General features: G+C 44.7%; 1 protein-coding gene across 3 annotated transcripts in view; it reads left to right on the forward strand.

Moving 5' to 3' along the window:
• Window positions 1-13832, forward strand: part of SHTN1 (shootin 1) — a 95293-nt gene that overhangs the window by 9109 nt on the left and 72352 nt on the right. For all 3 annotated transcript variants that reach the window (XM_037059675.1, XM_037059676.1, XM_037059677.1), the window contains exon 2: window positions 5845-5897. In XM_037059675.1, the coding sequence (XP_036915570.1) occupies window positions 5845-5897 (53 nt within the window). The remainder of the gene's footprint in view (window positions 1-5844; window positions 5898-13832) is intronic.

Genomic DNA, 13832 nt, shown 5'->3' on the forward strand with positions numbered 1-13832 from the left:
TAGGGAAAATGAGGAGAGGAAGACCTTTCAGGAAGAGGGGGAAATACTTCTTTTTTTTTTTTTTTGGCTGGGTACAGTGAACTCTATTGATGGTGCCCGACAAGGGAGGGCCCTGAGATGAGACCTCTTCACAGGGTCTGGGATGGAAACAGGGGGTTAGGGGATGCTCAGTGTGTTGGAAGGTCGACTTGGGGCAAGGACTCCCCCGCACCTGAGGAGTTGCTGCCCCTCTTGCTGTTGCTGGGGCTGGTGATCCAGGGACTTCTTCCTCCTTGGAGGCCACGTGGACCGTAAGGCCCGCCACCCTATTGCTGTAGCCAAATTCATTGCCATACCAGGAAATGAGCTTGACAAAGCAGTCACTGAGGGCAGCGCCAGCCCCAGCATCAAGGGTGGAGGACTGGGTGTCACTGTAAGATCACAGGAGACAACCTGGTCCTCAGTGTAGCCCAGGATGCCCTTGAGGGGGCCCTCTGGCAGCTGCTTCACCACCTGCTTGATGGCATCAATACGTGGCAGCTTTCTCCAGGAGGCAGGTCAGATCCACAACCGACACATTGGGGGAAAATATTTTAAAGGCACCTGGGCATTCGAGCTCTTGGACGGTTCAGGGAAGCCTGGGACTTTAGGAGAGATGGAGTGAATTGTGGTCTCCCAGGCTAAACGGTGGGGGATTGGGGGAAGGAGAGGAGGGTCCTAACATCTTTGGGAGCTTTTAAGTAAGAGTGAAATGACCAGGTTGCATTGTTGCTATGCTGACTTCCTACCTTGTAAAGAATGAACTGGGGATAGAGGGAGGCTGGAGGCTGGGCAAGAAGGTTTTGCCATTATTAAATGTCCAAATTAGAGCAGAGGTACTGGCTGTAGAGGAAGGGCAGACTGGAGAGTCATTTGAAGAGTTCTGATCCTTTGGAGATGGGGGGGGGTCGGGAATCGAGGGTGATCCTGAGGAACCAGCTGGAGGACCAGGTGGGGGATGGCGCCAGGGGAAGGAGACCCTGCGCACAGGAATAGGAGGTCCGATGATGGGAGCTGATGAGCTTGTACTCCAGTGTGCTGAGTTTGAGGACCGAAGTGTCCAGAACAGTGGTGTCTAGTAGCACCTTTTCCTGTGATAGGAATGTTCTAGTTTCCACTATGGTAGCCACTTGTATTGGGTTGGCCAAAAAGTCCTTATGGTTTTTCCCATAAAATAAAAGACACATATTTCATTTTCACCAATAACTTTATTGATTTGGATATTTTGAGTGTACCAGCTATCTCCTGCTATTGGCTTCTAGTGGGTAGAGGCCAGAGGTGCTGCTAAACACCTTCCAATGCACAAGACAGCCTCACAGCAGAGAATCATTTGGCCAAAATGTCAGTGGTGCCAAGAAACTCTGCAAACCGCTTTTGACATGTTCAGTCAGTCACAGCACCTCCTCCATACACTGCACAGATCCATTTTTGCATTTCAGTTGCGTTTTTACCTTTCTTGAAAAAATAAGGCATTACACACTGAAAATGGTGCTTATCTTCTCCCTTCTTCAATACTAAAATGGCTGCACAAAAATTCAGTATTTTGATTAGCTATTTTTAAAATGCACCTTGATATGACAGCTGTCAAAATACAACGTGACAAAATTCTTTTGAATGAAGTTCAAGACAACTGAGCACTCCTAGAGCCATCGTATGGAAAAACTAAACGAACTTTATGGCCAGTCCAGTAGCTGTCGAGCACTTGTGGGCCTGATGCTGCTGAAGGACTGCATTCTCAATTTTATTTATTTTGAAATGATTTGACTGTAAGTAGCGCGTGTGGCGAGTGGCCACCATCCTCCGTGGTGTGGATCTAGAAAGCATTGGCTGGAAGTGCTGACCTAGAGCTAATGCTAGAGGTGGGGTGACTCACCCGCCTGGGACGGAGGTCTCCGGGGACCCTGAGCTCTTCGGAGCTAACGCTGGGAAGGTCCCAGGCGAACTGATTGTCTGTCCCCCTCGCCAGAGGTGTGTTCGGTCTGTAGTCATCAACTTTCGTTGTCTGAAACAACTAAGTGCACTCTGCTGCTTCCTGGCCTGGATCCCTCGTGATTTTCCCGCCTGGAAAGAACTCCCTTTCTTGGAATTCAGGAGTTAGAAAATGGAAAACCAGCGTGATTCTTGAAGCACATGCTCTGCCTGATAGTCTCCTCGTTTTCTCCACATCTTTCTTTTTCTTCCATTCTGTACTCTCAGGTGGTGAGTCCTTGGCTGCACATTGCAACCACCTGGGGTGCTTACTTCTAAGAAAATATGGGTGCCCAAGCGCTACCCTAGACTAGTCAAACTGTGTGGAGAGGGGGCTAGACTTGCGTGTGATTGAAAAGCTCCCCAGGTGAGTCAGATGTGCAGCCCGGATTGAAAAGCGCAGCGGTGGGGCCTCCACTTACTCGCCACACTGCAGTTGATCTGCAGCTCCCTTTCTCCTTTACTGAGGGAGGGACACTCTCTGGGGTTGCAGAGATTTTTCTACTGCGCCATCCTTCGGATCACATGTGACCAAAGCAAGCCCCGGACTGAGGACATGAGAGAGCAGCCTAATCTCGGCATGTGCACGGGACTTGATATGCTTTGCTGTATCAGCGATAATACCCATGGCTAACCTGTACTGAACCCTTCATATGCCTAAGCACTCTTACATGTTAGCTCACTCACTCTTAGGGGCAACACTATGAGATGTGTATAATTATTGTTCCGATTTTCCAGATGAGAAAAATGAGACTCAGATGAGTCAGTTTGCCCAAAGTCTCCTGGCTACCGTGTGCTCGGGCTGGGCTTAGACTGTGCTTTTTTTTTTTTTAAAGATTTTATTTATTTATCTTTAGAGGGGAAGGGAAGGAGAGAAATATCAATGTATGGTTGCCTCTCGTGAGTCCCCCGCTAGGAACTGGCCTGCAACCCAGGCATGTGCCCTGACTGGGAATCAAACCATGATCGTGTGGTTCGCAGGCCCGCGCTCAACGTGCTTAGACTGTGCTTTTTAACTGCTGTGCTGTGTGACCTTGTGGTACAGTGACGTGAACTACACCTGTAAACTAGAGCTCATCTTTTTCTGTGGCAGAGAATTGGTCACATGCACCTTTTGCGTTAGTGAGTTCAAGATCTGGAGGGTCTCTCTCATAGGTCTCTTGGGCTCTGCAACTGATTTAAACTTTCAAATGGCGAGCCAGTTCTAGGACAATAGAATGTGGGGGTCCACCAGGCCGTAGGGGACCAAGGACAGAGTCCCCCACTGTGAAAATGGTGGAGGAACTTAGTTTCTGGTCCCTGGAGCCGGCGGGTATCTTGACATCTTCCGGACCTTCTCGTTCTCAGCCTTGAAGGAAAGAACAAGATCTTGGCATATGCGTCATGTTCCAAGGAAGTGATAGTAATGAGGACACTATTATCTTCGGGCTAATGTTCTCAGGATATGAGAACATCTTGCCCTCTTGATAACTTTCGGGAGTGTACGAACTTTTGTAAAACAACATTGTTCCCATTTCCTCGCGGCCTTGCTTCAGGCCACTGCAGTCTTGTATATAAGACAGTAGCTCCTTGAATAAAGTTGCCATTTGCCAGCAGAGCTTATGGTCGTCTCCATTCTTTTAAGTCCCTCGCCTCACCTCGCGACCACCCTTGCTGCTGCGGGCAGCGGCAATAGAAGGCTTTTCTTGGTGACCCTTTAGTTTTGATTTAAAAAAAGTAGCTGAATAATAAAGGGCACTTCAGTTTTTGCCAGTTTTACTGAGGGTGGTTACGTATGTAATCACTGTGGTGTGTCTGTGTGCGTGAATATTATTGAAAGCAGTGAGCTTGGTGTCTGACTTCAAAGAAGTGAAAACATGAGTAACTGTGTTTCATTCCTTTTGTGTCCTATTCCCCAGGTGCTCCCTTCCCACCACCAAGAGGTTGGATTTCTACCTACCCTTTTCCTTTCCCTGTACTTGACTTTATTATTATTTTTTAACTCGGGAATAATAATCACAATAAATCATCTGTTCTTTGTTCTTCTCCACAAAGATCGATAGGTGAAGGGTTCTTAATAAGCACTGTCTAGAGCAACCCAGTAACTGGGGGTCCACCGTGTTCATCGGGATCCTGTCGGCAATACAAGGGAAGGGTAGTATTGGTATTTTAAAAATGGCTGCAGATAGAAAAAATTTTCTTAATGTCAATATGAGACCATGGTTTTATAAGCCTTTCTTGTTTGTTTTGTACATCTATAGAATTAGGTCATCAAGAAGAGAGAGGCAAATCCCTTTTGGTCTTCAACCTCATCTGTAGATACTTTTAAATGTCAAGTAAGCTAATGCAAAGTCTCTCGATAAAGTATATATTTATTTTTCAAAGCACTATTAGGGGTTCGTGTGGTGGAGGCTGGTGAGGAGCTGGTGTGCAGAGAGCTGCGTTCTGTGGTGAATCAAATCTTTTCTGTTGAAAATGTAATTATTTTTTGAAGAGCTGTATTATGACATGTATACATTCAGCTGTTTTTAGGGCTAATTTTTTCTTTTTTTTTCTTTTAGGGCTAATTTTCAAGGATTCTTTTCGGGGGGTTGGCTTCAGTAAAATTGCCCATTAGTTCTCATGTAGATGGTCATGGAGTGCTAACAAAACTTCTGGGCACCGGTGGTATAATCCTGTAAATATTTGTTCACTTGAACTGGATTTTAAGATATGGGTCCTGCCATCTCAGTATCAGTTCTAACCTCTTTGGGTCCCGATTGGAGGAAATAGAACACGCACTTGGCCGTGTAAATTGTCTGTTTCTGGGGTACCCTTCGATCAGTGGTCAGAATCCTGCGTCCCTGGAACTAGTGACCGGCTGTCTGGGATGTTCTTGAAGCCTCTGGCTTCAGATTTTTTGTTTCTATCTTTAGGTTATTCATAGAACTAGGAAGTTCAATTTGTCTTTTTTTTTTTTTTTTTAGGAAAAACTTTTTGTAGATAAATCCAATTACAGTTTTGGAAAGTAAAAGTTTCAAATTCCCATCTGGTGGAGTTCTGGTGTCTGGCGGCGGTCACGGCGCTGCCGTGGAAGTGGGCCGCGGCTGTGCAAGGCCCACCCTCATTACTGTGCTGATTGTCAGCCCCGGCCGTTCTCTCCCTCCCATCCGTCATGCGCGCTAAATGTAACATTCTCAACTGTAAGGGTATCTAAAAATGGTGCTTTGGCTAAAAGATGAATGTGGAGGTTCAGCTTACTTTTTTTCCAGCAGTAGAGGGTTTTAAGTTAAAAACTGCTGTTTTCCCCAAATAGTTGGAAGTATTTCCAAATAATTCCCATATTTTTCCAGCCTAGTGGAATGAACCTGGCTGGTATCTGCCCAGGGCTTGGTGAACGATGATCTTGCAGTGCCTGAAAGCAGTTGTTCTGAGCTGATTGCTCATACTGTGAACTTTTTGCCTTGTAGATAAAGCAGAGGTATGACCGTGAGTTGAGTGTGTGAACTTCATGTTCTGGCAGCTGATTTGTGAAATAATCCTCCGATTACAGCACCACAGACTCATAGTGCTGGAAGGAACTTCAGGGAACACCTACCTGCCAGGACCAAGTCCTGAGTATCAAAGAGAAGTGACTTGTCATAGGTCATTTTTGACTCATAGGTCTTCCTAATGACCCAGGGAGAACCGAAATTTGGCTTGGTGGACTCACATCTGCTGTGGTCTCTTTTCCTTCCTTCCTCTTAAGAGTAGAGGCCTCCTCCTGTGGCCTCTTCTGCACCCACCCCCAACCTAGAAAATGGGCAGTAGGGTTTAGTTGAGGTCCCAGGTTTTTCTACAGTAAACTGTTGATTGTGTTATAACGTTGCTTTCTTCCTTTCTTTTTTTTTTCTCTTTTAGCAATAGGCGAATATGAAGACCTTAGAGCAGAGAACCAGAAAACAAAGGAGAAGGTTTGTACTTGACTCTTTCTTTCCTTTCTTGTGTAAAAAGCCTAGATGGTGTGGTGCATTGTTCTGCCACCAATTGCAGTTAAATGAATGAGAGTTTGGGGGGTGTTTTTTTCTTCTGTTTGTGTGGTTCAAACTTATATCAACTCCAGGCTCCAGATGGTAAAGAATCGCAGGCAGGCCACGGTGGGCACTGCCCTGGGAGATTAACTACACAGCTAAATGTGCTGCGAGGCACCAGGCCAAGCAGCTCAAGCCACCAAGAATTGTACTTTTCCCCAAGAGTCTGACCTGGGATCTTAGTGATGGCGTGGAAGGCCTAAGACATTTACTTGGGGGTTTAGACACACTGGGTTCTGGAGAGGACTGTTTGGAAGCGATCATTGCTGGTTAGCCCAAACGCCTCCATAGACCTTTCGTGTGTTTACTTCCTCTAAACATATAAATAATATGCTGGAAGTTTAAAAATAACCAGTGTGAATTGAAGATGGGGAAGCCTGGTGAATGTTTTCAGGGACTCTGGATGTTTTATTTTTAAACTGTTAAGTAATTGAAATCTACTTGCATTGACCCAGCACTTACTTTTTTGTCTCTGAACGTGTTTATCTAAGATCTGTGAATATTTGTGTGTGTATATGTATGTACACACACGAATGGAAGGGGAAGGCTAAATTTAAAAAAGTAGAGGGAGTGAATAGAAAATGACAAGTAAGAGAGAGAGCTGAACTATTCACTATTGTTTTTAGGCATAAACAAAATTTACTTTTAGAAATTACTTTGATAGACCAAGTATTTCAAAACAATATCTGTGGTAGAAAATTAATAAAACAGGTCCTTTGTGATTATTAAAGAAGGTGGCCATCATTTTTGTAAATGATGAGACCTCATCTTTACAACTTTGTAATAAGAACTATAAGGAAAATTAGTACTGAGCTAAATTTTTGTAAAACTTGTGGCATATTTGGGAGCATTTGTTGGGCCCTCAGGAATCATATTAAGCTCTTTCACTTATATTAATTCACCACCTATACAGCTATATATAGTATGCTTCGTGATTTCAGTATCATTTTAGTTGAAAGCAGATTATAATGGATTTTTAAATTATTTTTTAAGATTTTATTTATTTATTTTTAGAGAGAGGGGAAGGGAGGGAGAAAGAGAGGAAGAGAAACATCAGTGTGTGGGTTGCCTCTCGCACCCCTTGCCACTGGAGACCTGGCCCGCAACCCAGGCATGTGCCCTAACTGGGAATTGAACTGGCGACCCTTTAGTTTGTAGGCCAGCACTCAATCCACTGAGCCACACCAACCAGGGCAGATTATGATGGATTTTTAGATCATTATTTTCCACCCGGTTTTGAGGCTTCTTTGCTCATTTGTAAATAACTCTTTGGTCCTGTGAAATCTTAAGTTTCTTCTCTTTTATCAGGCGATGCTGGGAATGGTAGGTGGGGGTGATGAATATTTCCATGATGGAATGTGGCTGGTGTATGCATCTCTAATACAGTAAGAAGGTGCCCTGGCTGGTGTGGCTCAGTGGATTGAACTCGGGTTGTGAACCAGGGAGTCGCCAGTTTGATACCCAGCTAGGGCACATGCCTGGGTTGCAGGCCAGGTCCCCAGTGGGGGCCACATGACAGGCAACTACACATTGATGTTTCTCTCCCTCTCTTTTCTCCCTCCTTTCTCCTATCTCTAAAAATAGATGAATAAAATCTTTATAATATGGTAAGAAGGTAACAGAAAATAGTTTGACAAAATTTTTAATTCTATTGCCATAACTGCCAAAAATCACGGGAGTCCTGAAGATGCCAACAGGTGAGGAGTTTGTGCTGAGATCCCGAGTCTCCAGTGCCCTGTAACTTCAAACTGAAGCTAGTGGGCGACAGAGCCAAATAGCTTGAACCTCTTTTTCTAAGATACCCAACTATCTTCCAGCTCTAGGAGGAGAAGCCCAGAAGTTATCAGCCAACTGAATCTCTGTTCATTGGGTGTTCCTGGCCCAAGAAGGGAGGAGCAAAACCAGTGGGAAGGGTTAATGCAGGAGAACTCTGACTTAGCCTCGAAGAGATGAGGAGAGAAAGCAAACAAGTGCTTTCATATGGCAGAGAAGGAAGGACGCAGAAGAAAGTGAACAGCGTAAGAGGAAGAAGAAACTTTGGTTCTTTTTCTTTAATTCTTGCTTGTTAGTAGACCTGGCGTTGCCCTAAACATAGCAGGTGTTTTGCAAACACCTGTTGGTGGTGGTGGTTTTACTGAAAGCAGCGAGGTTTTAAGTGAACCGTCTGTTATGTGGGTGGAATTGCAGGTGAAATGCATTTGGTAAAAGAAGGGTTATAAATTGTCCTAGCCCATTAACTGTTTACAGGTTTCTTTTGTACAGAGTATGGCCTAATACATTCGTAACATCTGTGTGCATTATTGCTCTGCTTCTGTTCTAATTCTTTACAAATAACTATTAACAGATGTGGGGGGAAAGGAAATGAAAGCAATGCGGAGTGCCATGTGGTTGCGTAAAACAAACTAGAGTGGTTTTAAGTTCAGCGCCCTTGGTTTATCTTCTGTTAAAAGACTGGCGGGCTTATTACTGAAGATTTTTCCCCCCAAAGGAGGGCTTTGCTACAAAGGAGGGCGACATATAATAAAAGCCTTGGTAGATAGCAGAGAAGGAGTAAAAGCAGCTTTAGTTTGGGAGGGGGTAAGTGGAGAACACCATTTACTCTGGCAAAGCCCTTCCTGTGCCTGGCTGGGTGAGCTTTCTCTACGCCCCATCAGCAAACACAGGTACATGGCCATTCTTGCCCCATGGCCCTACACCAGCGCACAGCTAAGTCGATCAAGGATAGGAATCTAAAGTAAGACTCCATTTGCCATAGTTAACTTGACGGGAGATTTTGCACGAGTGGAAGGGACCGAAGTCCACGTGAAGTCTAACTATCTTGGTTGCCAGGCCACCAGCCTTATCAGTGGGAGCGATTCCTTTGGGTAAGATCATTTTAAGCCCTGTTTGGAGTCTCCTCTGTTGAGACCTGTGGTAGGACAGGCATCACTGCAGAGCAGACAGTTGCTTAACAGGTGGCGTTCATTTGGAAGTTACTGCAAGTCACGTTCATCCACTTCTCTCCCTTCCTTGTCTGGTGCTTTGCACAGCCCTGGGTCCACGTCCTTTCCCAGAGAACAGGACTCCAGGGTAGCAGACTCCAGGTTTGGACATGGGTCTTCTAACCATAGGTGGTCTCTTTGAAGCAGGTAAACTTAGGGGAGCTAATGAACTCTTTTTCCATGAAGGTCTTGCTTTTATTCACATTCTTTGTTGTTAGCTCATGGATTGTCCACATAAGTTTAATTGCACAGACTCTGTACGGAGTGCACATGTGTGTGGGGATAGTTTCCGACCTACTGCATTCCTGACATACTGCATTCCGCAGGGAAGAGTAGGCGGCGGGGGGCGGGTGGGGTGGGGTGGGGGGGCAAGGTTGTCCTGATCTTTCCCTTTGCATTTTTCCTTTTCAAGAAAAATATAATGTTGGTCATTGTGTGTGTGTGTGTGTGATCAATGACCAGAATTTTTTTGAGGTTAAAGGAAAGCTTTTTGGAGGGAAAACTTTTTGTCAAATGCCCTCTGAGTACGGGGCATAAGAAATACACATGAAGGTCCCACTCTTGAGTAAAACCACTGTAATGAGGGACATAAGTAAGTTGATAAATAACTGTAGTAAATTGTGATGATATAAGTGATTACCTAGAATTTGGGGTGGGATGGGAAAAGCACAAAAAGACAAAGTTCCTAGTCCATTCCATGTGACAAACTCTTGGTACACAGGTGGCAAACACAAGGCTCTCAGGCTGAATCCAGTCTCCACCTTGTTTTTTTTTTTTAAAATAGTTTATTTATTTTTAGAGAGAGGGGATGGGAAGGAGAAAGAGTGGGAGAGAAACATCAGTGTGTGGTTGCCTGTCACGTGTCCCCTACCAGGGACTCGGCCCGCAACCCAGGCATGTGCCCTGACCAGGAACCGAACCAGGGACCTTCTGCTTCACAGGCCCGTGCTCAATCCACTGAGCTACACCAGCCAGGGCCGGTCTCCACCTTGTTTTATCCAGCTTTGCACCTTGTTTCTAACCAGCGGCAGCACTGAGCTCTCACTTAACTGTTAAAGAGTAGTTACATTTACACAGTCCTAAAGTTATATTCGGCCCTTTGAAGGCAACTGTGAGGCTGATGTGGCCCCCAGTGAAAATGAGTTTGACATCCTTGTTAGTAGTAGCTCTTAGTGCTTGGTTTAAATGTCACTTAATGCAGAATTAATTGTTTGCTTCTTTGTAATAAAAATATCTATATATTTCTTAGGCACTTACCACATTTTATCAACAAAAGTTCATTATTATCAAAATATATAGGGTTCAAGTTGTGTGGGTGGATTACAATGTAAAAACTTCAGTTTTCTTTTAAACATCAAGATAAGTGGAGATTATGGAAAGGTGATACTTTTGGGGGTTTTTCTTTGCCAATTTCTAAATAACATTATCAACAGTGTGTTAAGAAAGTAAGAAAGTCTAGCACATTGAAGTCAGCAACCCATCCCCATCTGTGTTTTGGGGAGCGTGAAAAAATGGAGGACTGTTTATTTTGGAGTCAACAAAATAAAACCTCTTGCCTGTGAAGCAGTCATCATATTCGAATGTTAGTGTTGCTTCTGCAGTTGAAGGGCATTCTCCGGTGACTCATTCAGGATCTTGGTCATAATTGGGGGGCAAAGCCTCGCTGAGGTTTTAATGGATTAGTTTTCAACTTTCTGAGGGTGGAGGGGATGTGTGCAGAGTGTGAAAAGAAGGAAATCTGTGTAATGAAAGAAGGTCTGCTTGTAAACAGGCAGTATGTGTGTGTAATATTATGAACTGAGATCAAGTTTTGAAATGAATAAATGTTTAAGTGGCTGATTAGACATCGTTGGGGTGAGCCGCTGTCCCCGTGCGCCGGGCTGCCTGTCAGCGCGCCAGGAACAATGAATGAAAAGGGAATGAGGCGGACTTATGTTTCAAGAAGCAGGGTATATGATACGGTTTGCATCTTGGCTCGGTTGTCTATTGTTAAAATTTCTTCCTCTTGTGTAAATCTCAGAGGTGAAGGTCCCCAAGTATTTTATTTAAAAAAAATCAATAAAGAAGCCATTTTCAAGACCAAGCTATGCACCCATTATGCTAACTGTTCATGCATAATACATCCACATACACGCGGTTTCTTTACAACAGAGTGGCAAGTGGTTGTGCCAGAGAAAAAGTAATTACTTAGCAGTTTGAAAGTGAAAATGAGTCTCTTATTAGCAGCAATCTATCCAGAAACAAAGAGCAAGGGTCTCTGTTCTGATGACATGTGCTTCCTTGAAACACACAACACCTAGAAGTTGGAGAAGGCTGTGAGGCAGCTTCAGAGGCAGCTACTGTTTCATTGCCTGTGAAAATTGGAGGGAAAGAACTTTGCGTTGGAAGAAAAACATGCCACCAAAAGGGAGCGAAAGGAATCCCATCCTGGTGGGAGTGGTGTTAACTTGTGTTCTTCAAGGGGTGAGCACAGCCGAGTTCTGGCCAAACTTAACATAGGTGGGACAATCTGGCTGTTAGTTATTATTAAAAGTGATTTGATGGTCCTTCAGGTACATCGCCAAAGATTGTAAAAGAGGTAAAAATGCACAGTTTTGGTACTTTGCATGCGTAACATTTTAAATTTTGTAACGACATAAAAAGATGGAACTCCAAGGGAAATAAGTAAGAATTGTGTGAGGCCGTGGCCTCCCTAGGCTCGTCACAGCCTCTGCCGTGTGTCCCCACAATGCAGCGTTTCTCCCTTGGAAACTGCTTGTTTCGTTTGTCGATCCTTTTCGTAAATCACGTGTTTTGTGAGAGCAGGTCGTTTATCACGTTTCCTGGTGTATTTCCCCCAGTGCGTAGTGCAGTGCCTTAGCACGTGTCAGTGCTGTGCAAATAATTTGTTCAGGGCTCCAGGGAGGAGATAGAGGCGGTCGGTGAATATAGTAGTAATCTGCTTAGAAGCCTAATTCAGACTGTTGTGTGTGTGCGGTACATGTGCGCTCTGCTTGGGCCCGAGACTGGCCTTTCTGCAGGCTGGCGAGCTGCCCCCCTGCCTTTGCACACCACAGAGGTACCCATGAATGTTGGTGTTAGTAGGAGTTAGACACAATTCAGAACACTGGGATAAAATAGACACACAGCAAAATATAAAGATCTCTTAGGATCTTCATGAGTTATCTGTAGTTTCTGCTGAGCCCTGTTAAGCAGACGCTTTTGTATGAACAGTAAGTCAGATGATACATGTGGGAGAAAGATCAGAACTGTTCGTGTTGGTGGGGGAGGGGGTGATACTGGTTTGCAGTGGAAAGACTTTCGTTTGAGAATCAGTTTGTCAATCAGTCTGTCGGTGCTTTGAAATGCTGATTTAGTTTCAGAAGCCAGGCATCTGCCTGGGTGAGGCTCAAGGAAGAGATCTGGAGAGTAGCCAGGGTTACTAATATTAAGTAAGAGCTTTCAAAACCAGCAAGGCCAACCTCTGCTCAACTCAACACTTCATAAAGAGCCAAAACAGAGGCGCTAGAACAGACACGATGTTATCAAGCTTGCAGAAACCAGCCAGTGCGGGTGCTGCTGCAGGGTTCTACCCCAGCCTTGAGCTACAGAGAATCATGGGGCCTTGTAATTAAGTGATGTGGGCCCACGAACATCTGTTGCTATTGCAGAGTCTTCATGAGCAATTCTCAGACAAAAAGAAGCCATTGCTACAAATAGTGCAGCTGCATGAGCAGGGTAGGGGAAGGGGTAGGGTGGGTGAGGGGCTTCTGTGGGACCTCAAAGTGAAACATTCTTCCAAAAAGGCCCAGAACCCTTGCTGAATTCTCTCTGCGGGTAGAATGAAAGAAAGATAACAAGATATTTTTTTTGTAAGTTCACTTGAATTGATGACATAAGTGGATGTTTGGATTTTTGCTTAGTAAATGCGTCCATCCTTCATATTTTGTTCAGCTCTGGGTGAGAATGAGCTGCCTTTGCCGCCTGTGAGATCCCTCCCCCCAGGCACACACCCCTTTCAGTAATCATAGCAGATGGTGAATTCTATGGCTGCCAGTTCTACCATAATGTGGTTGCAGAAAATAGCAAGCCAGGCACCATGAAGACCCCTGACAGAACACAGCTGGGGTTGGGAGACAGCTTCTCAATCGGCGGGCGATGACTCCGGGCGGTGGAAAGGTACACAGCCAGACTGCAGACACTGGTGCTTGCCTGTTAGAATAACACTGTGATGTGGAGACCTGTTATTAACCAAAGCCTGTCTCCCAGCATCTTAAGAGCAGAGAACGTGGGTATAAAATCTTTGTTTGTGGGGATTGGTGTAAATCTACCTAAAGTTTTCGTGTGTGGTGGACCAGTAAATGGTAGCTGCGTTGTGGCTTATGGGTGATGTCAGTTGCTGTGGCCTTTTTCGGGTCTAAGTAGATAGAGTACCATCCTGTTTAAGAATGCTTATTTCCCTTCTTTGTCAGCCAAAGTCTTGGAAAACTCTGGCCATTTGATTTAAGGGAAAGTGAAATTAACCTTTAATTCTTTCAGGTGAAGCTTCTGGTTTATAGAAGAATCCAAGTGACATTAAGTAAGGAGCAACACTCCCCAGCACCCAGCTCTTAGATAAAGACAGTTTTTCACAGGGCATCTTGTACTTTTCAGAAATGCCACAGTGGAAACATGAAGTTAATCTGAAAGAAAACACCAGATACATTTTGTTGGGCAACCATAACTCAGGAGTCTAATCACAAATAATGTTTCTTTTTGTGCTTTACTGTGCATTGTTGGAGGTGGGGTGGGCAGACTGGCAGGCTGGTGGGGTGTTACAGAGCAGATAGAAGCCATGTTCTAGAAAACAAGGGGAACA

The sequence above is a fragment of the Sturnira hondurensis genome, unplaced genomic scaffold (assembly GCF_014824575.4).
Source record: "Sturnira hondurensis isolate 20B ecotype Veracruz unplaced genomic scaffold, ASM1482457v3 Scaffold0011253, whole genome shotgun sequence".
Classification (NCBI taxonomy): Eukaryota; Metazoa; Chordata; class Mammalia; order Chiroptera; family Phyllostomidae; genus Sturnira; species Sturnira hondurensis.